The 19,781-nt window shown below is 49.8% G+C and overlaps 2 protein-coding genes across 2 annotated transcripts; both read right to left on the reverse strand.

Annotated features, from left to right (window-relative positions):
* Window positions 1–87: 87 nt before the first annotated feature.
* CDSN (corneodesmosin) lies at window positions 88–3,748 on the reverse strand. Its single transcript, XM_006913676.1, has 3 exons — window positions 3,664–3,748; window positions 1,491–1,649; window positions 88–1,379 (listed from the first exon to the last, which is right to left on the reverse strand). The coding sequence occupies exons 1-3, from the start codon at window positions 3,746–3,748 to the stop codon at window positions 88–90; spliced, it is 1,536 nt and encodes a 511-aa protein (XP_006913738.1).
* A 13,379-nt stretch (window positions 3,749–17,127) lies between these two features.
* On the reverse strand, window positions 17,128–19,637 carry PSORS1C2 (psoriasis susceptibility 1 candidate 2). The gene is made up of 2 exons (XM_015590731.2): window positions 18,347–19,637; window positions 17,128–17,748 (listed from the first exon to the last, which is right to left on the reverse strand). Exons 1-2 carry the CDS (start codon window positions 18,396–18,398, stop codon window positions 17,393–17,395), a joined length of 408 nt encoding a protein of 135 aa, XP_015446217.1. The 5' UTR covers window positions 18,399–19,637; the 3' UTR covers window positions 17,128–17,392.
* Between the last annotated feature and the right edge of the window lie 144 nt (window positions 19,638–19,781).

The raw sequence follows: 19,781 nt of genomic DNA on the forward strand, positions 1-19,781 counted from the left end.
GTGGGATTGTGTGTGTGTGTGTGTGTGTGTGTGTGTGTGTGTGTGTGTGTGTGTGTTTACTCGCACATGCACATTGCAAAAGCTGACTTATGGACTGTCAAGTAACTCTCCGTGGGGTAGGAAAACTTCAGGGTCAGCCAACTGGGGCCCCAGAGGCTTCACTCTAGCCAGGATGTCCCGGATGGAGCGGCAGGGCATCTTTCCAGAACTGCCACAGGGCTTGGCACCAGCTGAGGGATCAGGGTGTGGAGAGCCATCAGGACCTCCACTCAACGTTGAGGAAGACACAGAAATGCAAGGGTGACCAGAAGAGCTGGACTTGCTGCCACAGGGCTGAAGAATGATTTTGCCGCTTGATTGAGAGCTGGAGCTGCCGCTGAAAGAGCCAGTGCCTGGTGGGGAGCAGGGCCCTTGGGAAACACTGCCACAGGGATGGTAGGATGAACCAGAGCTGCTAGAAACACTAGAACTGCTGTGGATGCCAGAACCAGAGTGGGAACAGGGCCCCTTAGAGCCAACTCCACAGAGCTGAACCCCACCAGAGCCCACTGGCTGGAACACGATGGCTGAAGAAGCTCCCGACTGGTAGATGTTGGAACTGGAAGAGCTGTGGCTGGGGATGATGGGATTGCTGGAGAAGTATTTGCCCTCAGAGATGGGGGGCCCAGCTGCAAACGAGGGCACCCCTGGAGAGCCTTTGACAGGGTTATCTTTGGTGAAGTATCCCACAGGGTAGATTTTGCCCCCACTGTAGGTCATGCCTGGAACTAGATAACTGTCCGAGGAGCCACCCACTACCTCATAGCCACCATAGGATTTGTCTACAGAGGTGATGGGCGGGCAGGGCTTGCCTGAAAGGCCACCATTGCTACAGGGGGCACCTTGAACCACCCCGGGGCCACCAGAGCCATGCTGCTCCACCACCACCACCACTGGCCTTTGACCCCCTGACACAGAGTGAGAGTTGGAGATGTAGGAACCAGAGTGTGAGACGATAGGCCCCCCACTGCAAGGAGAGTCGGGGATGTCAGAACTACAGGGATGTAAGTTAGAGTTGACCCTTTGGCCACCACTGCTGGACATCCAGGAAGTTTGGGAGACAGAAGAGCTTGAGCCTCCTCCAGACTGCGAAGAGCTTATTACGAAGCGGGAAGAACCATCATTGGTTGGTAGAGCTGGGCCGGACCCCGAGTGGGAGCTGCTGCCCGACTGGGAGGAGCTGGATGCACTGAGCAGACCAGAGCCAGACCCAGAAGAGTGGCTGATCTGGGAATACCCGGTTCCTGGTTTAAATAACAAAGATCCCGAGGAACCACCCTGGGCAACACTGGATCCGCTGGAGCCACTGCTGGAGCCACTGCTGGAGCCACCACTGGAGCCACTACTGGAGCCACCGCTGGAGCCACTGCCGGAGCCACCACCTGAGCCACTGCTGGAGCCACCGCTGGAGCCACTGCCGGAGCCACCACTTGAGCCACTGCTGGAGCCACTGGAACTGGAAACGGAACTGCTGGAACTGCTGGAGCCACTGTGGCTACTGAAGCTACTGGAGTCACCCTTCCCCACGAGACAGGGGTCATTGGGGGAGGTGATACGTGTGGGATCCTTACAAGGGTCTGAGAAGGTCCCGATGCTCTTTGCCAAGGTCCCTGGGGAGGAAAGTCATGGTTAGTAAGAACCCGAGAGACTTGGCTTTCTCCCTCACCTTTCAGACCCATCTCAGTTACCTGCCACTCTGGTTTCTCCTGAGAGGAGCTCAGAGAGAGTTTGAGGTGGAAAAGGGAGGGAGACTGGTTGTTGTCTCTAAAGGAAAGTGAGATGGCAGAATAAGGGTAGTTCGTTGTTTTGGGAAGAGGTGGCGGGTGCGGGGCGGGAGCCGGCAAACATACACCAGAAAAGAAAATGAGACTTCAAAGTGAGAGGTCTGGAAGAAAGACAAGAGGGAGGGAGAGAGGCAGGATAAATGGTCTACAAGAATGACCTCAAAAAGACAGCGAGGGGGGAGACTGATACTCTGAGAGGTGGGAAAGAGATCCCCAAGGAAGAAACCTCATGTGAGACCGTAGGGCCAAATGACAGAGAAAACAATAGAAAACAATAGAAAACAATCAGGGACTGAGAAAGGAAAGACAAATAGCAAAAGAGACACTGAGGAAAGAGAAAGCCAGTGGCAGAGGGACTGAAGTAGAGGACAAGACACTTGAGGACTATGATTCAGTCACCAGCTTCCTCGTGAGAGGTCAGGCCTGGGTGAAGGATGGAAATTCTGTTCCCATCTCAGTGCTGTCCATGCAGGAAAGCTAGGTTAGGGCTAGAATGTGGGGGCACACACTGTTGCTTCAGAACCTGCTGGTACAGCATGATGGGTCACCGCACCCTGATCCACCCTTCTCTCCTGGCCCAGCCCAAGGACACCAGAATGAAATGCTTATGCAAGGCTCATGACCATGATCAGCTTTCTCTCTCTCTGCCCAGCCATCATGCGAGCACCTGTCTGCCCACCCCACCACACCTCCGCCACGTTGCTCCTGCTCGTATATCCCCCCTGGATGCAGAACTACCTCTTTCCTTAGCCTAACCTTTACTCCTAACCCCCGGCTCACCTACCTTCATTCCTCCTCCGCTGCCCCCTCAACTCCTTCTGGTCCTAAGTGGCATAGACAGAGCCGCATACTACAAGCTATGAAACCTCTCTGAGCTTTAGTTTATACATTCAAAGAGGCCACGGTCTTTCTTCCTCACAGCATTACTGTGCGCACTAAATGTGATTGATTATGTGGAAGGGGCTTTGAAAAAACAAAGCATTAGACATGATTTATTACTGCCACTCCTCCTTGAACCTTCCACCCACAACCAGCTGTCCACAATTTGTGATGTCCCCGACAAAAAGAAATTCTCTGCACCCCCCACACCCCAACTCTTCCCACACCCTGCCTTCCTGCACTAATTGTCCTGTGCCTCGCTCTCCTCCTCTGCTCCCCAACACCACGCAGCCTGCTCTACCCTCTCAGGGCCATGGGCAAAGTTGCTGTGAATATCCAGTCAACAGCCCAGCCTGGGGTTTGGATCCGGCTTTACTGCTTCTGGATTGGTGCTCCTGACCAGTTTCCTAACCTCTTCGAGCCTCAGCATCTTCATGGGCAGAGTGAGACTAGCAAATCCCTCTTACAGTTCTAATGATCAAATGTGCTAATGTATTTAACGTACGAGAACAGTGTCTGGCACATAAAAAGGGCTCTATAAATAGTAGTTATTATGGCTATTAAATATTCAGTCTTCATCTTCTAGAACTCAAATAACAACAACCAACTTTTATATAACCTTCTAGAATTTCCAAAGCACTGTCACATACATTATTTGAGACATAGAGAGACTGGAGTTAGGTGTTATTCTTAACCTCATTTTAAAGTGTCAGAAACTGAGGCTCAGAGAGTTTAAGTAACTTGCCTGGGTGACAAAGCAGTTAAGGAGCAGCCCGCAGACACCAATGTCAGATTCCAGAGCCCCCCACTCCCACCCCCTTACTGGATCCTCTCCTGGACTCTATAGCACAGTGGCTTCCCTCCCAGCCCCAATCCCTCCAGCCTTCCCTGACCTAGTATTCACATCCCTTTTCTCCCACCTCTCCTGCCCTCCCTCCTCCCAGGCCCACCAGCCTCCTACCTGGCAGGAGGAGACCAGCCAGCAGCAGTGCCATCATCCTTCGCCCTCCCACATGCCCCATCCGGGGTGCCCTCGAGGAGCCCATCTTGGACTGCGGCCTTCTGACTGAGGGCAGGTGGTGGACACCTGGGTCTTTATGGCAGGGCTGGACATTCTCTGGGCAGGAGTCACTGTGGGGAGGGGAGGAGAGGCGGAGGGCAGGTGCCCAGGGGGAGGTTGGTGTGGCTGGGAGGAACTGAAGTAATCAGTAGAGGCATCTGCCTACTCAGCAGCAGAGGTGGCTGCAGTGCTGGGCACCCGTGGCTCCAGGCCCTGACTGGCCTGCCCCTGGCTCTTTGTTGCCTAACCCGAACCAGGCATTCTGCCCCGATGGTGGCCGCCCACTCTGAGGCGGCCACTCTCACCATGGGCCCAGACACCTGGTTCCTTCACTCTCTTGCCTTCCCTGCATTAGCCTGTCCAACTCCTCATGCTCCCTCCACTTGCAGACAGATACTGGCATTTTGACTTTGCCCTCCGCACCTGAGTACCAGTTCTGGCTCCCCACCCCCAACACCTGGTTAACCCTGCCAGGTTCCCATCCATGCATGTGCAGCTTCCCTTGGGATCCATCATTCTCTTCCATATGTAAAGATCTGCACCCCACGCCCTGTGGCCCCTGTTGTCACTGCCCAAGTACCATGCCTGCCACACACTATCAAGTGTTCCATCAATGAGTGAGCTATTTCTGCTCAGAAACCAAGACTCTGCCTTCCAAAACACAGCTCCTTGACTTCTCCCTTCTGGGGCCCTTTAGGGGCTGGGTGCCAGAGCCTCAGCCTGGGGAGAGGCTTGGGCTGGGGACCACTGTCACAGCTGGGCTTCTGTTACTCACAAGCCACTCACAGCCCTTCCCCCCAGATGGTGATCCTGACTCCAGTGGGTGAGCCAGAGCATAATAAGGATAATTGGGGAGGTGGTGGCCCTGCCGCCCATTAGTTAGCTCTTGCACCTGGATGAGCAAACAGGAAGCACCAAGCTTGTATCTGGGGAGAGTGAAGGAGGGCCTAGAGTCCAGGGTCTCTGAAGGATAAAAGGCAGGACTGGAGGACCAGAGCCTAGGATCTGCTAAGAGGGGGAGGTTCCTTCTCCTTCGCATTCCCCTCCCTCCTGTTTTGGCCCTGGCCCCACCCCAGCCAACTAATTACTCACTGGTATTGCTGGGAGTATCAGTATCGGAGGGAGGTGCCTGGGAGTCAGGTCAAGCTGCTCTCTCCTGCTCCCCCACGCCCACCCAGACTTCGCCCTGCTACCCTCACCCAGACTCTCATTTCCATACTCCGAAGTCTCCTCATGAGGCTCCCCTGGAGCCCTAGCCTGGTCTCTCCCATTCTCCCCATCCCTGCCTGCCTCTCACTTCAACCCAGTACTGCCCGTGGGACTTTTTGCGATGATGGAAATGTTCTCTGTCTGTGCTAGGTAGCCACTAGCCACATGTGGCTACTAAGTATTTGGAATGGGGCTTGTATAACCAACCAGAGAAACTAAATATTTAATTTTATTAAATTTAAATGTGAATAACCACATGCTACTAGCAACTACCATCTAGTCTAGCCCTTGACTTTTTGCGATCACTCAAAATAGGAGTGGAAAGGAAAAGGGGCCTTGGGAGCTATGGCGAGAGGAGGTGATAGAACAGTACCCATTGAAGAGGGTCGATGCAGAATGCGGGGTGGGGCAGAGAACACTGGCTTTAGAATCAGAGGACCTGGTTCAAGTCACAGCTAACCTCCCAGCTTTGGGCAGCTCATTAAACTTTTCAGACTATCAATGTCCTCACCTGTCAAATGGGGATATTTCAAATCACACCTTGTGGGTTTTTGTGATGATCAAATGGGAAATTATCAGAAAAATTAAATGAGACGAGGGGCGCAGCGCTCCTGGTGCAAGCATTCCGCAAGTGGAGCTGCAGCGTCCTGTCTGTGTCCTCCACTGGGGGAAAGCAAGTAGATTGGGCTCATCCTACAGCCCCAGGTTCTTTGTCCACAGTATCCAGACCAGCTGACCTAGTCAAGTCTCCTCTGCCCCACCTGCCCCCTTCAGAGCAGCAGACACACTGTGCACATAGGTGTGCTATTAAAAACTAATTTGCCCCTTCCTTGGTGCCCCTCCTGGCCACATCCCTTCCTAGACTCTCAGACCCCACTGGCTTATCTCCAGGTAGAGGAGAGTAGGAGGGAGGGGGTGCTGGGAGCAGGAAGGGGAGTGGCTGAGAGAAGAGAGGAGCGAGGAGCCTTGTGGGTGGAGAGATGGGAAGGAACAGTGGGGCCTGTTCCTTTCTAGCACAGAGGTGGCAAAGTTCACCTTGTTTTCTTCCTCCCATTCCTCCCAGTTCCGTCAGACCTTGGCCAGGACAGCCAGCACTGGTGGAGGCACACTTTGTGGGTCTCTCTGGGCCGCTGGTCAGATTTCCAGCCACCCAAGCAACCTGGTGTGCAGCCACATTCCCACCTCCCACCCCCAACTGCTGTCCTCTTGTCCACTCTGTCTACCTCTTTCCACTCCATCCCACCACCTGCTCCATGTTTTTTACTCTGCTGTGTCCATGATGCTCATCATTAACCCTCTCTCAGCTCAGACAGCTAAAATCTGAAGCTAATAGGGCCCAGGAAGGCAGAGCAGGGACACTGCCTGAGTGTCCACCCAGGCCAGACCACCTTCTGGCTGCTCACCAGTTAGCCAAGGACTGCAGGTAGTATGGGGGAGTCTGCTGCATTTCCCAGTGACAGAGTACACATCACCCCACCAGCAAGTGCCTGTCCCAATCCATCAACTGGTGAGAGAGTGTGGGTGGCAGGGGTATCCACCCCTGACAGAAAAAAACAAACTTAAAGCATGTGCTTTCCATAGGCAAGATATCAGGGTCCCTGCCCTTATTCATGAAGAAGGCAAGGCAAGTCCACTCCACGCCATCCAGACTGCTGTACTGCATCCAGCATCCAGCACTAAGCACTGGCTCAGCGTGCACGGTCCTGCTTTGGAAGTTGCAGCAAGGAAGAAGATGAATTGTCTCTCGAGGAGCTGCAGTCCAACTGGGAGCACACAGCATGGAGAGAAGGCTGATATGGAGAGAAGGCCATGCTCCTGGCTTTCAGGAGGTAGCAGGACTTTCCCTGGGCCTTGAAAAATGAAAAAACAGGGAACAGGCAGCTGAGACTCAGGACTCTGGTGGCACTGAAAGTGTTTTTAGAGCACCTGGTTAGGGTTGGCTTGGGAAGCACACACACAGAGAAACGGTGGGTGGAGTAATGGAATGGCTGTTAGGGCCAGCACTGTAGGTGGTCTGAACACCAGGCTAGAGGGGAAACAGAGTACTGCCCAGGGAACTGAGGGCTCTGAATGGGAGAAAAGGATGGCCAGAGAGACGCTTACGAGGATAGAACTACCACTTCCTGATTGCCCACTGAGGGCCAGATATCACCCAGGTACTCCACAGGTGTTCTGCTCTGTGGTTTAACCTTTATGACCCTACAGGGTAAGTGTTTTTCTTCCCTATTTCATAGATGAGAAAACTGAGTTTAAATTATTTGCTTGAACAAACTGATAACGAGCAAAAGAGTTTGGAAAGGACTCAAACCCAAGCCTTTGGACTCCAGAGCCCACGCAGGTTCCACTCCTCTTCACAGCTGACACCATGCCATGATTAATGGCAGTGGTCCACGGACAGACTTCAAAGGTTTTTCAAACCCTTAAAAATGTGTGCAAAATTCCTCATTTGTCATCAAAGTCTTGAAAATTAAGAAGTCCTAAGTGAGAAAGTCAACAGCACATGCTGTCCCTCCCACTCAAGCTTTTCTCCTCTGCATTTCGTCCATGGGCCTAAAAATCAGGACAGAAATTCTAGAAATTCCGGAAATTCCATACAAGGGTCCTTGGTAGACCTAAGGTGTAGGCTTGAGAGAGAAAAAAAGGAGTGACAAAAGTGGGAAGAGAACACGTCTGAAAGAGGAGCTTATTTGTGGTGGGGAGAGGTGGAGAGGCCACCAGAGCCACTCTGGGCTTCAGGACCTGTGGGCTCCTCCCTCCTGTGCACCTCTCTCTGCTCTGCGCAGATGAACGCATTTTCCTCTCCTTCTGACTCATCTCTCCTACAATCACTGTTCCCTCCCTCACATGGGAAGCTGATGCTCCTGACCCACTCCCAGGAGGGTCTGCCCTCTGAGCTGTTTTTCCTGTAGTGGGGATGGGTGGCCTAAGTAATCTGCACTCTCCACCTGGTCCCTCTCATGACCAAGAACACAGAAGGAGAGGACGAGTTTGTATGCTGGGTGGACCCTCTTTAGCCCAGGCGTGGGCTAAACTCATATAAATGGGCTAAACTCATCCATTTTAGTCTCTCCCTCTCTACCTGCCTCTGTGGTTTCTTCCTTATGCAGATGATCAAGGGCAGGATCCACTCCCTGTCTGGCCTGACTCCTTTGCCCTCTCTTCTCAAATAGATTCTTGTAGCACATTATTGACAGAGCCCCCACATGACCTCAAAATGTGACAGAAACCATTGGCCCTGAACTGGGGGAGTGGGGGGTGGGGGGGTCCATGTTAGTCGACAAAATGTATGGCTGTTCACTGAATTCCAAGCACTTAGCCACAGGAGGCACTTGGTAGATTTTTGGAACAAAAGAATGAATGAATGTGCCCAGGCCACCCTTCCCCGGTCTGCATTATCCTGGAGCACATCTTCCTCTCTGGTTTCCATGCCCTCTTTTCCTCCCAACCTCACTTACTGCATGCAAAGCCCACTGTAGGTGTCGGGTGGGATACACTGATGGCCAAGGCCTGGCCTCCAGGAGCTCTCAGTCTAGCTGGGTAGGGGCAACAGGCAGATGAACTTGGCTCTGACACAGAGCCACTCACCCGTGCTCTCTTGTGGGTCTGTCTATCCTGCCCTCATTGCTCATGGGCGACTATCTCCCCTGAGCCACTCTTCTCTCCACAAGATGATCTCCATGGGATGATCTGAGGGATGCAGCACACTTCCATTAACAAGCAGTTAATGGGGCAATTTTCCCCCTAGTGCTGGGGGTGGGGTTGGCAGTGCTGCGTACTTTAAGGACCTTGGGCGATTCTGTTAGGGAATCCCACCCCAGCATAATGTGTTACCCTTAGCAGAGAATCACCACTCTGGGAAGCAATCCATATCTCGTCCCCCTCTCTCAAAAAATATTTGGTGGTGTGGTCTGTACTCAGCTCTACCCTCCCTTCTTCTCCACTCAGCTCCCTGGTCCATTGGTCTCTCCTCTAGGACAGACCTCCTAGAACTTGGCCTGGTTAGCCTCCATTTGCGCTCTTCCCATGTCCGGTCCTCACTCTCTTAGTAGCCCTGCTGGCAGCCTCCAAAGGTCCCGGGGCACTGCAGATGGGACTTGGGAGTAAGAACTGGGATCAGAACCAGGGGCATCTTCAGGCAGTAAATCCTAAAGAGAAAGAATTTGAAGGGTGGGGCCTCTGCCCACCAGGCCTTTTGCTCCTTTATTCTCCCTTGTAAGCAACAGGGAGTCAGCTGAGTGATAGTCATGCTCCCTGGGCCTAAGACTGCATTGCTCTGTTTAAGTCACATCTGATTTGGCCATCAGCCCTCTTGTCTTGTGAGGAGGTGAATATAGAGGCCATGATTAGCTCTCAGAGTAACAATAATATTTTTCCTCTTCTCTGTTCTGTGGACAGAGTGCCAGAGAAACCAGCGCTCATTGTCTGCTCGTTATGCTCAACTATTAGTCATTCTTTCCATGGGGCTATTAATGCTTTTTATTGTTATTGGTCACCCAGAATTAGAGACCTGGCTTCCTCCCCGATCCAGAGGACGAGGACTGAGCAGGAGAAGGAGAGAGGGAGGCCAGACACAGTCTGGATGTTCTCTCAAGGGAGGCTGGAAGGACCTGTACCAGGAGGGCCTCCTCAGCCGGATGTGGCCCTCAGAACTTCTGGGGAGGGGATTGCCATGGGCTCATCTTCTTTCTTTCTGGCCTGTCTGAGCCCTCTGGCTGAGCTCCTCACTGGCACGGACCTTCTATTCCCCAATGTGTCTTTGACACAGAGGTGACCAGAAAACACAGAATCCTATTGGAGAGACTGGCATCCCACACCTCTGTTCTCTTGGACCCCAGGACTAGAACCTGAGAGTGAAACTGACTCTGTCAGTGTGTCACAATCAGCTCATCACAAACATCTGTACATGTGGGACTTATCTTGAGTCTCTCAATAACCCTGGGAGACAAAAATTATTATCTGTCCTTTGCAACTGCAGACACCAGTTCAAGGGGTTAGGACAATGTCTACTCCCAGTGGGGCTTTGCCTGGAATCCTGATGCCCTCCTCTATACCCTGTACCAAGCTGGTTTCCTCTTCACCCTGGATATTCCCATGGCCTGGCTTACTCCCTCATTTTATTCGGTTCTTGTTGCCTGTCATCACAGAGCAACTTTCCTATTTAAAATTGCACCGCTCCCCCACCTCCCATGGACCATCACTCTCTATTTCCTTCTCCTGACTTATTTTTCTTCATAACACTCATCAGGACATGGCATCATATTACATACATCCCGTATGCATCTTTTTGTCGTCACTTCCCCCACTAGGAGGTAAGCCCCGTGAGGGTGTGCCCTCCTCTCTGTGACTCAGTGCTGTATCCACAGCCCTAGAGTATGGCGTGGCTCATGGAAGGAACGCAATAAACAACAAGAGAAAGAATAAATAACCAATGTGTGGACCATTTGGCCAAGCAGCCTGTGCCTAAATTTTCCTGAGGGCCCTGGAGCTTGCCTCACCTCTCCTCCAGTGCCTGACTCACCTTAGAGCGGTCACCTTGGTGACTAAAGAGCATTGGAAGAGCCTGAAGGAGCATGTTAGAGGCAAAGAGCAAGGAGAGACACCCTAAGGAGTCCCTTAGGCCGCCCTCTGGTGGTAGAGCATGGAACACATGAGAAACTCAGGCTCTCAGCTTTGCGTGCGAATTTAGAGATGATTTAAAGAAATCCCCTAAAGTCACATCCCAATGTTATATAGAGAAAAACATAGCAGAGTAGGGACAAGACTTGGATCACAGTTTGATGCTCTCATCATTATGCTATCCTGTCTGCTCCCATCATAGGAGTTGAGATTACGTTGCAAAAGGGAGAGAGAGCTAAGGGATGATATACTTAACAATATTAGGAGGAAGAAAACTTAGGAGGTGGATTTGGTTTAATTCAACAAGTTTTCTGAGCCAGTGCCAGGCACCTGGTAGACACTTAAAGATTAGAGGGGGGAAATTTAAAGTAAGAGAGATTAGGTTTATACCAAAGCAAGTCTTTGGTCAAATGAATTTGCAATATGCAATTGGCAGAGGAGTTAGGACTTCCCTCCTTGGCTCCTACCTCTGGGTGTGTCCCTCACTAATTCAACTTTTATCACATTTTATTGCCATGATTTACATGTTTGTTTCCTCCCTAGACACAGAGCTCCTTGAGGGCAGGGAGGACTGAAACTGCCACCTGGGACTGTCACCTTTGCCTAGCACCCCACATGGTAGATGCTTAATAAATGACTGTCATATGGGCAAATGGATGGACACAGGAGTGGTTTGGAGTTTCCCTGCCTGGAGATCTTAAAACAGCAGACAATCATCACTTCTGTCTAGTCCAAAAACATTGTTCACTGCCCAGAGCCTGACAGCTGTGCCTGATGCTTTCTCAAGGTAATGTTACTGTGGACTTAAAAGGATCCACTTGCCTGCATGCACTCAAACCAAAATAAGATGCAAGCAGGAGTCTGCATCAAAGAAAGTAAAGGTTTATTTAAGAAGTTGGTGCCAAACCTGGAGACACAGGTGAGCTATTGCTCTCAAAAACCTGGCTTCCTGATTATATAAAGAAAAAATCCAAGTTATATAAAGAAAAAATCATTAATCATGGTTACTATGGAAATTGGGGCTGGGGGCTCTACTGACTGGTCGAGGCTAAGGCAGGGAGCAATTGATCATGGCTTCAGGTCCTGATGTCGGTCATGGCATTTCTGTTCAGTTTCCAGGGAATGCAGTCTGTGTGGCCATTCCTCTTTCATGAGTCTGGAGTTGAAACATAACTGAGGACAAGGGGTTATCTTTGTTTGACTAAGACCTTTTTCTAGTTTGAGGTTTGGTTATTGTGTCTTGGTCATGGTTGATAGACCTGAAGCTTTATTCTTAAGTGAGTTTGATGCTGACCAGAATCTAATGTCCCAAGGGCTTAATGGTTAAAAGGAGTGGACATACAGTATATGTACGAGGATCTGGTGGAAAGAATGCAGATGAGTTTTAGTTTTATAAGGCTAAACAAAGATAGCTTGGATTAAAGCAAAATGAATGCTAAAGAAGTGAAGTTATTGTGCGGTTATGGTAACTCTTCTTCCATAATTATGTTACACCAGGATACTCATTCAAGTTTCTTTTCTTTCATGAGCTAAGCATTTGACTACCTGACATGTCCAAGGTACTGAGTTATTGTTCTCTGAATCTGTGATCCTATTCTATTATTTAATTCTATGACTCCATGTTGACATAAGATGCAACTGTGTCCCTACTGCATTCACTCCTCGGTGAGGTCAGCCAAGGCAGATGGGGAAGAATCAGCATTGTCTAATCTGAATGGATAAGTTGGCACAATGGGTTCCCCTGTGTTAATACTCCATGCCACCCAGTCTCACTCAGTCTCCTCCCCAGCATGTCTCTGGGTGCCAATCTGCTGCCTATTAATATGTATTAAAATCTCCAATTACCTCATGCGTCCCCCTTCTCTTTCCCACTCACTCGCCTGCTGTGTCAAAATGGGAAGAATTGGTTTGGAGCTAAGCAGTTCATCACCCAGTCTTGACTTTGGCACTTGTGTAATGTCTTGGACAGGTGATGACCTCTCTCAGCAGTAGTTTCCTCATCTGTGAAATGGGGCTAGTGATTTGCTCTACTGAAAAGTTTCTGGGCCAGGCACAAGGAGAGAAGTAAGGCATACAAAGACAGATAGGGTTCAGTCCTGCCCTCAAGAAGCTCATACTTTACAAGGGGGAGAAAGACATGGAAACCAACATAACACTGTGGAAATTAAGTATCATAGTAAGAGCCCTAAATCCTTTCCTGGGCCACATAAGGGACTCAGTTCCTTTAAGATTTTTTTTCTCTCTTTCTATTCCCAATGAACTCCATGTCACTGGCTTGGGAGGTTGCTGTGGGTCATTTTGAGGGGTCCAGACTTCCTTTTTTCCTTTGTGGACAAAAAAGGGGCACTGTAATAAATCATAAATTCCTAAGTGGGCAGGTCATGGTGGGTAGTCATGCCCCAGGCCTATAACTTCTTTAGTGACAGGTTTTTAAGCAAGCCCTTGTACATCTAGGTAAGCACACTTTTGAAATGCCAGAAATAATACTGCTTGAAGGTGAAACTACCCTTGAGAGAACATAATCTTAACTAATCTCTAACCCAATACTGCCTTGCTTTCTCCCACATTCATATAATCTTCCTTACTCTTAGGTCCAAGAGGGCCCTATCCCTACCCCCATACTGTGGAAACCTAACTTCTCCCTTATCATTGTGTAGGAACTGGACCTTGCATCCGGGTTGGCAACGCTACATGCTTACCTCCCACTTCACTGAGCTTTCCTCCCTTCTCAGCCAATTTACCCGCCCAAAATATTCCCGCCAAAAGGCCTGCCTCAAGCCCCATATAAGTTTCAGGTACCCTTGTAGTTGGGGCTCAGCCGGTCTGTCACTCTACTACAATAAACCTTGCTCAACCTCTTTGGCCTTGTGCGTTCCTCCTTCGGCAAACCTAACATTTATGTTCCCTCCTTAGTTCCAAATGCATAAAAGAAACTGCAAACTGTTATTCTCAGGAGCATTCGAGATCTCGTTCCCAGCATATGTCATGTTCGGCTCAAATGAACTCATAAAAATTTACGTTTCTTATGCTGACACTTTCCATTCCACATCTCCTTGCCACAGTATACACAGATGCGTATGTGTTCCTCCCCACCGCTGGGCACAGTTCTACCAGAAGAGAAAGACCTTCAGGTATTTGCTCCTGAGCCTGGTACCTAGACCTCCCTTAATTTCCCCCCAATCTTACCTGTCTAACAATATCTCCATCTTCTCCAGGTTACAAACCCTTTACTCTAACCATTTCAATCTACTCTCTGCTCCCCAAACTCACCATTCGTTAATAAACTCAGCCGTTCATCACATACATGACTGTTAATTTTCTGTGTCAACTTGACTGGGCTAAGGGATACCCAGAGAGCTGGTAAAACATTGTTTCTGGGTGTGTCCGTAAGAGTGTTTCTGGAAGAGATTAGCATTTGAATTGTTAGACTGGGTAAAGAAGATCCACCCTCACCAATGCTGATGAGCCTCATCTAATCTTTGAGGGTTGAATAGAATGGGATGATGGAGGAAGAGCAAATTTGCTCTCTGAGCTGGGACATCCATCTTCTACGCATGGACTTCAGCACTCCCGGCCTTTCCACATGGACTGGGACCTATACCATTTGCTCCCCTGGTTCTCAGGCCTTCAGATTCAGACTGAATTACCGCACTGGCTTTTCTGGGTCTTCAGCTTGCAGATGGCAGACAGCAGACTGGGAGACTTCTCAGGCTCCATAATCTTAAGAGCTGATTCCTATAACGAATCTCCATTGTTATATTTTATTAGTTCTGTTTCTCTGGAGAACCCTGAGTAATACAACATGTCCATGAAGGCGCAGGCACTGTATTTTGTGTCAGGGTTGCACAGATGAATACAGAGATGGGACAATGCAGTGGTTAAAATTAGAGACATTGACATAGGACAGACCTGAGTTCAAATCCCTGGGTGACCTTGCATGACTATACCTCTCTTGGCCTCTGTTTCTTCTCCAAAATGGTGATAACTATAGGGCTATTGTGCAAATTAAGTGAGAATTTAACCTGTAGAAAATTTGACAACAGGGACCAGACAGCACATGCTTAGTAAAAAGTAGCTGCAATAGTTTGTAGTAAACTATACTCTGTGTCTTATTGTAGCAAACAATATTTTGCCTTAGATTGAATTCACCAGAAGAAGATTCTGGGACAAAGATTCAAGTAAAAGGGATTACCAAAAAGTGAGGAAAGTGTGGCAGAGGTAGACCTAAAAGGGAAGGAGACCAAGTAAAGTCTCATAGGGGGAAACCTGGGCTCAGAGAACTAAGGTATTGATACCCCCATATTTGTCAGACCATTTAGGGTTGGGGTGGGGGCGAAGGCATGAGGGGCGTGTAGGGGAGACACATTTCCAGGCACTTCAGTACTCCCTGCACCTGGTAAAGTGCCAGCAGCCGGCAGAGGCGAGCTGCGGGGAGTGATGGTACATGGGACTCAGCAAGCACCAAAATGGTGGAGTCGGAAAAGAAATATGCAGAACAGTCCCTGCCCCCAAGAGGCTGAGGCCTAGGAGGGAAGGACAGCCAGGAATGAATCAGTTCCACGCACAGCTGCACTCGGAACGTCGCGGCGGCGCTGGGCAGGGATGGGGAGCGGCGCGTGGACAGGCGTCGCCGAAGAGAAATACGACTGGTTGGGGAAAGGAAGGCCATTCCAGGCAGGTGGAAACAGCACACACTGAGAGCAGAGGCCGGTGATAGCCGAGGCACACGAAGGCGGGGCTGGTCAGGAGGTGACTGAACATTCCCTCCCCCTGAAGCCTCTGTGCCTGAGAGCTGCCTTGTGAGGCCAGGTCCGACTCTGCCGCATCCTGGCCGGTGCTCCAGCCTCGCAGGCTGCCCTTCCCGCTGAGTTCTCCTCCTGGAAGCCTTCCCTGACTATTAACAGCTCCCTTGACTCTCTTCGGAACTCATGGCGTTGACTGCAGAGGCTACTCTGGTGCTTCCTCATGCAATCATTTAGTTACATGCATCTTTTACTATGTGTCATTGTTATTTACCTTTGCATGTAAATCCTGTCTCTGGGCTTAATCTTCAGCTTCCTGAAAGTGGGAACTGTATGATTTTATTCTTTACATTCTCCCATGGCACCAGGCATTGATGGACATATTAAGGGTATAAGATAATGAATGAATAAATGAATGAATGAATGAATGAATGAATGGTGAACTACCACTTTGGGGCCTATTCTTGTGTTCTAAGATTATTTCTAAACTCTAAATTTCGGGCTTTTTCCCCCCAAACTGGTCACCTAGGTTTTGATGGAAGTTACCACGTAAACAAAATGAGACCTAGGAAGGAATTTTAAAGTTACAAACCTTCAATTTCTTTTATCCCTTCTTCAACCCCCACCCTGGCCAGCCACTCGGTTGACATTAGGCCACAGGGATCTCTGGGCTCCTGCCTTTTGAACTTTCCTGCTCAAATACTCCCTCAAAGACCGTTGAAAAACTATGTACCCCTCACACATTTTTAAGTCAACAGCTAACATTTTTAACCATAAATATTGCAAAGGGTAGACTCTCCAGGGAATTGTAATTACATATCGAATGTCACATCACTCTTTTAAATGTAGCAAATGGAATATACCGTAGCACTTTCCTAACACCCTTTTAATAAGTGACCAAGCCCTTAAACCAGTTAGCAAATTTACTTCATTTTTTTACTTCCTTTTTCCATTCCACTTACCCTACAGTTTTATCTCAATAAAAAACTTTTTTCATTGTATCTTTTTTTTGTATTTTATTGTATTTTTGGAAAGTCTTTTATTGTATATCTCTGTAACAAAAATATGTACATAAATTTAAATTTATTTTCTGTGACCATAAGACTCTAAGTGTTCAAAAACAGTTATTCTTCAGTGGGTTTATAATTACAATCATTACAAGACACAATCGATCAAAACTTCAAATACTGACAATGATTAAAAAGAAAATTTTTATTAAAAAGGTATCTCTCAATGAGATGGAAAGGGCTATTTCTATTTCCCATTGACTTTCGTTTGATGGCTCCAGGAAGAGCACCCTGGTCGGGGTTTGGGTGGGCGAGAGAGCTCACCTTCATCTGCCCAGTGGGAGAAGGGTGGCTTATTGCTGGAGGCGGGCGTGGAGTAGGACACAGCTGTCAGGCAGACTCATTTTAGGAAGAGGCACATATATTGATAGAAACTGGTCCCCTTAAAACTTGGTCCTGCACACACGCCCCTGGGAACATTTCCATGTTTTGCCAGGGGTGTGCACACTATAAATTAATGACTTAACTTGGCTTCTCATTCTTCAAAATAGGGGTCCCAGAATGTGAAAAACGTGGGTCTAAACATCCTTGTAACTCTAACAGTTACATTTCCAACCCCCTGTGGCTGAGCTCTACATCTTGATGCATATGGGCAAGCCAGGAGTTCAATTACTTCCAGGTCTCTGTAGGTGTGTGGCTGTGAGGAAGGCATCTGAATATTCAAAGATCTAATAATTGGCAAAGAAACAGCCTAACTTCAAAATTAGGAAAACATGATTTTTATTTTTCCATTTCATGGAAGAACCATCACGGTCTTCTGATAATTCCCAGCCGTTCGCCACCAGGAGGCAGCAGAGACCACAGGGCAGCCAGCTGGGGCCCCAGGAGTGCAAGGTAGGGAAGAGAAGGTGGGAGGCAAGTAGAGGGGAGAGGACTGGAATGAGGAAGGAAATTAAGAAGTTAGGCTAAACCGGGACGAATTCAAGAGTAATCAGAAGGTAGAGATGGGCTTGGGTGCACTCTGCCTGGAGACCCAGATGCCTCTGGGAGATATGGTTATCTGTGCTCTCCCTGGGGGGGATCTAGGTCAGGCTCCTCCTGAGGCCCATGGTCCACCTCGGGGGCAGGTGGCCAGGGGTTTTCCGGAGGCTGGGGTCCTGCTGGCCAGGGATCGTCAGGCCGGGGAGGTTGAGGGGGATCAGTTCTAGGAGGCTCAGGAGGCCAGACTCCAGATTCAGGCAGGTCTCTCCAGGGACGAATGGGGCCTGGAGGTGGAGGGTCCTCAAAGAGAGGAGGTGCCCCAGGCCAGGGTTCACCAGGGATTGGGGGACCCTGAGGCAATGTTGGGGAGCCCTCCCCCTCTCTGGCATCTGTGGGTGGGGGAAGGGGGTGGTCTCCACTGCCTGAGATACCTATAGAGAAGGAAGGAGAAAGGTAAGAGGTGGTAAGGGCCAGATCCAGCCACCGCCCAGCTACAGACCCAGGAGGCACAGCCTGTCTGGGATCTGCCTGAGCTGATCCCACAAACAGACCTCAGAAGTGACTCTCAAAGAGCTCTCTACACATTTACAAACTACCGAAGTGATCTTAAAATGACATAAAACCTGTCCTGAACGATTAACTTGAGCTTTAAATTGACAGACCACCCCAAATAAGCTCTATCCAACCCTGGTTGGGACGCCCTGCTGGCATGGCCCCTATGCTGATCTGCAGCCTCCAAATGGTCTATACCTTGGCCTCATGTGGCACCCAGCTCCCATCTCTACAATGACCTCCACTCTCAACATGGATCTCAGCTCCGCACATCTGAATTCCACAGTGAGCTACACCCCAACCAGCAAAACATTTATTCAGAGCTACATGTGTCTTCCCGACCTCTTGTGAATTCCCAGAATCTCCTCTATCTCTATGCATCCAATTCATCCCATTCCTTCTTAGTGGTCACTCTCGTCTCATCCTGACCATCCCCATTACCCAAAATTGTACTCCTGACCTCTACTCCCAGCTCACCTCTGTCATACAGGCAAAGGACCAGGATCCCCAGTAGCTTCCAGTTGAGCATAATGGATGTCTCCTGGCCCCCAAAGTTAGGTGTGGCCTGAGTCTGGGTGCCTGGGAACCCCAAGAAGCTTTATAGGGGAGGAAGGAAAGGAGGAGGCCAGTCTCTGGGGAGGGGCCAGCCCAGTGACACAAGGAATCCCATCAGAACTTAACTAGCCTAACCTGTTTGGAAGGCCATGTCTGATGTGTAACCTCTGAGGTTGGCGTCCCTTATTTTAGTCCCCCAGCTCAGGACGCGGCCAACCTGGCTCTGTCAATGACCTAGACTTTGGTCACCCCACCCTTGTCCTCATACACACCCTGCAGCAATCAATGCACACCTCCATAATCACATGAACTTCCGCTTTTCATTCCTTGAAGCCACTGGAAGCCAAGGAATGGGAGCAATCAGGCATGGGGGTAATTACAGGGCTGGGGGCAGGACACTTGGGAGCAGGGGAGTTGGTCTCTTTGAGCCCTCCCCCTTGGGGCTCAGAACTTCCACTGGCCTCTCCAGTATGTGCCTTCTTCAAGCATACAGGGGACCTCCCAAACAGTGACATCCGAGGAATTTCATCTAGGAATCACTTGGGGTGACTACAGGTAAGGAAATATGAGAACATCCTGATTCCTTCTCCGCACCTCAGAACTGGTTCCATCAGTCATGGCCAAGAGGCTCAGAAAGGGGCTGCCTCAGCTCCACAGTCATCCCAGCCTATCCCTCCTCCCTCTGGATTCTTCCTCCTGCCCCTCTGGCTCCCTCTCCTGGTCTTTGGCTCCAACTCTGTCCTGTCCACCTTCTTCCTCCCTTCATCTTTTAGGTCTCAGTCTCAATCTTGTCTCTCTCAGGGATTCTGCTAGAACATTCCCTTAAAAAGGACTCCTCTGTCTGCAGGTCTAATGAACCTCTCAGAAGTAATGTCCAAAACAGAACTCACTTCCTCCCCAAGTTGTTCCCCACCTGGTCTCTCACCAGCAGTAAGGGACACCACTGTTCCTCTGTGGCTCACCTAGAAGCAGCCAAACCAGTCCACGCCCCATACTGGAGCACCATCTCCCCCAGCCTCCCCCATACCCTCTTAATCGATTGGTCTCTTCATCCAGCCCCACACCAACATCCAGTCCTCCATAGCCAGCCAACATGTCTCTTAAAAATGTAAATCGAATTGTGTGGCTACTTCCCTGTTTGAAAAGTACTCTGAGAGCTTTCTACTGACTCAGAATAAGTCCTGTCTTGCCATCGCACACCACTCCCCAGCACCTTCCCTCACTCCCCCTCCTGGCCTCTGCCCTTGCCCACCCCTGCAAGGAACACCTCTTCCAGTGGTTGCACAGCTTGCTCCACTCTACTTAGGTCTCAGCACAATCACCCCTCCTCAGAGAGGCCTTTCCTGTCCCCTCATCT

This window comes from Pteropus alecto, unplaced genomic scaffold (genome assembly GCF_000325575.1).
Source record: "Pteropus alecto unplaced genomic scaffold, ASM32557v1 scaffold555, whole genome shotgun sequence".
In the NCBI taxonomy this organism is placed as follows: domain Eukaryota; kingdom Metazoa; phylum Chordata; class Mammalia; order Chiroptera; family Pteropodidae; genus Pteropus; species Pteropus alecto.

Bases quoted from the DNA above. Each gene is read 5' to 3' on its own strand.
- CDSN (XM_006913676.1), bottom strand. From the start codon at position 3,748: ATGGGCTCCTCGAGGGCACCCCGGATGGGGCATGTGGGAGGGCGAAGG. The intron at 1,650-3,663 runs GTAGGAGGCTGG...TTTCCTCCCCAG, and splicing joins GGCTGGTCTCCTCCTGCCAG to GGACCTTGGCAAAGAGCATC. The intron at 1,380-1,490 runs GTGGCTCCAGCA...GCTCCAGTAGTG, and splicing joins CAGTTCCGTTTCCAGTTCCA to GCTCCAGTGGTGGCTCCAGC.
- PSORS1C2 (XM_015590731.2), bottom strand. From the start codon at position 18,398: ATGCTCAACTGGAAGCTACTGGGGATCCTGGTCCTTTGCCTGTATGAC. The intron at 17,749-18,346 runs GTGAGCTGGGAG...CCTTCTCTATAG, and splicing joins CCTTTGCCTGTATGACAGAG to GTATCTCAGGCAGTGGAGAC.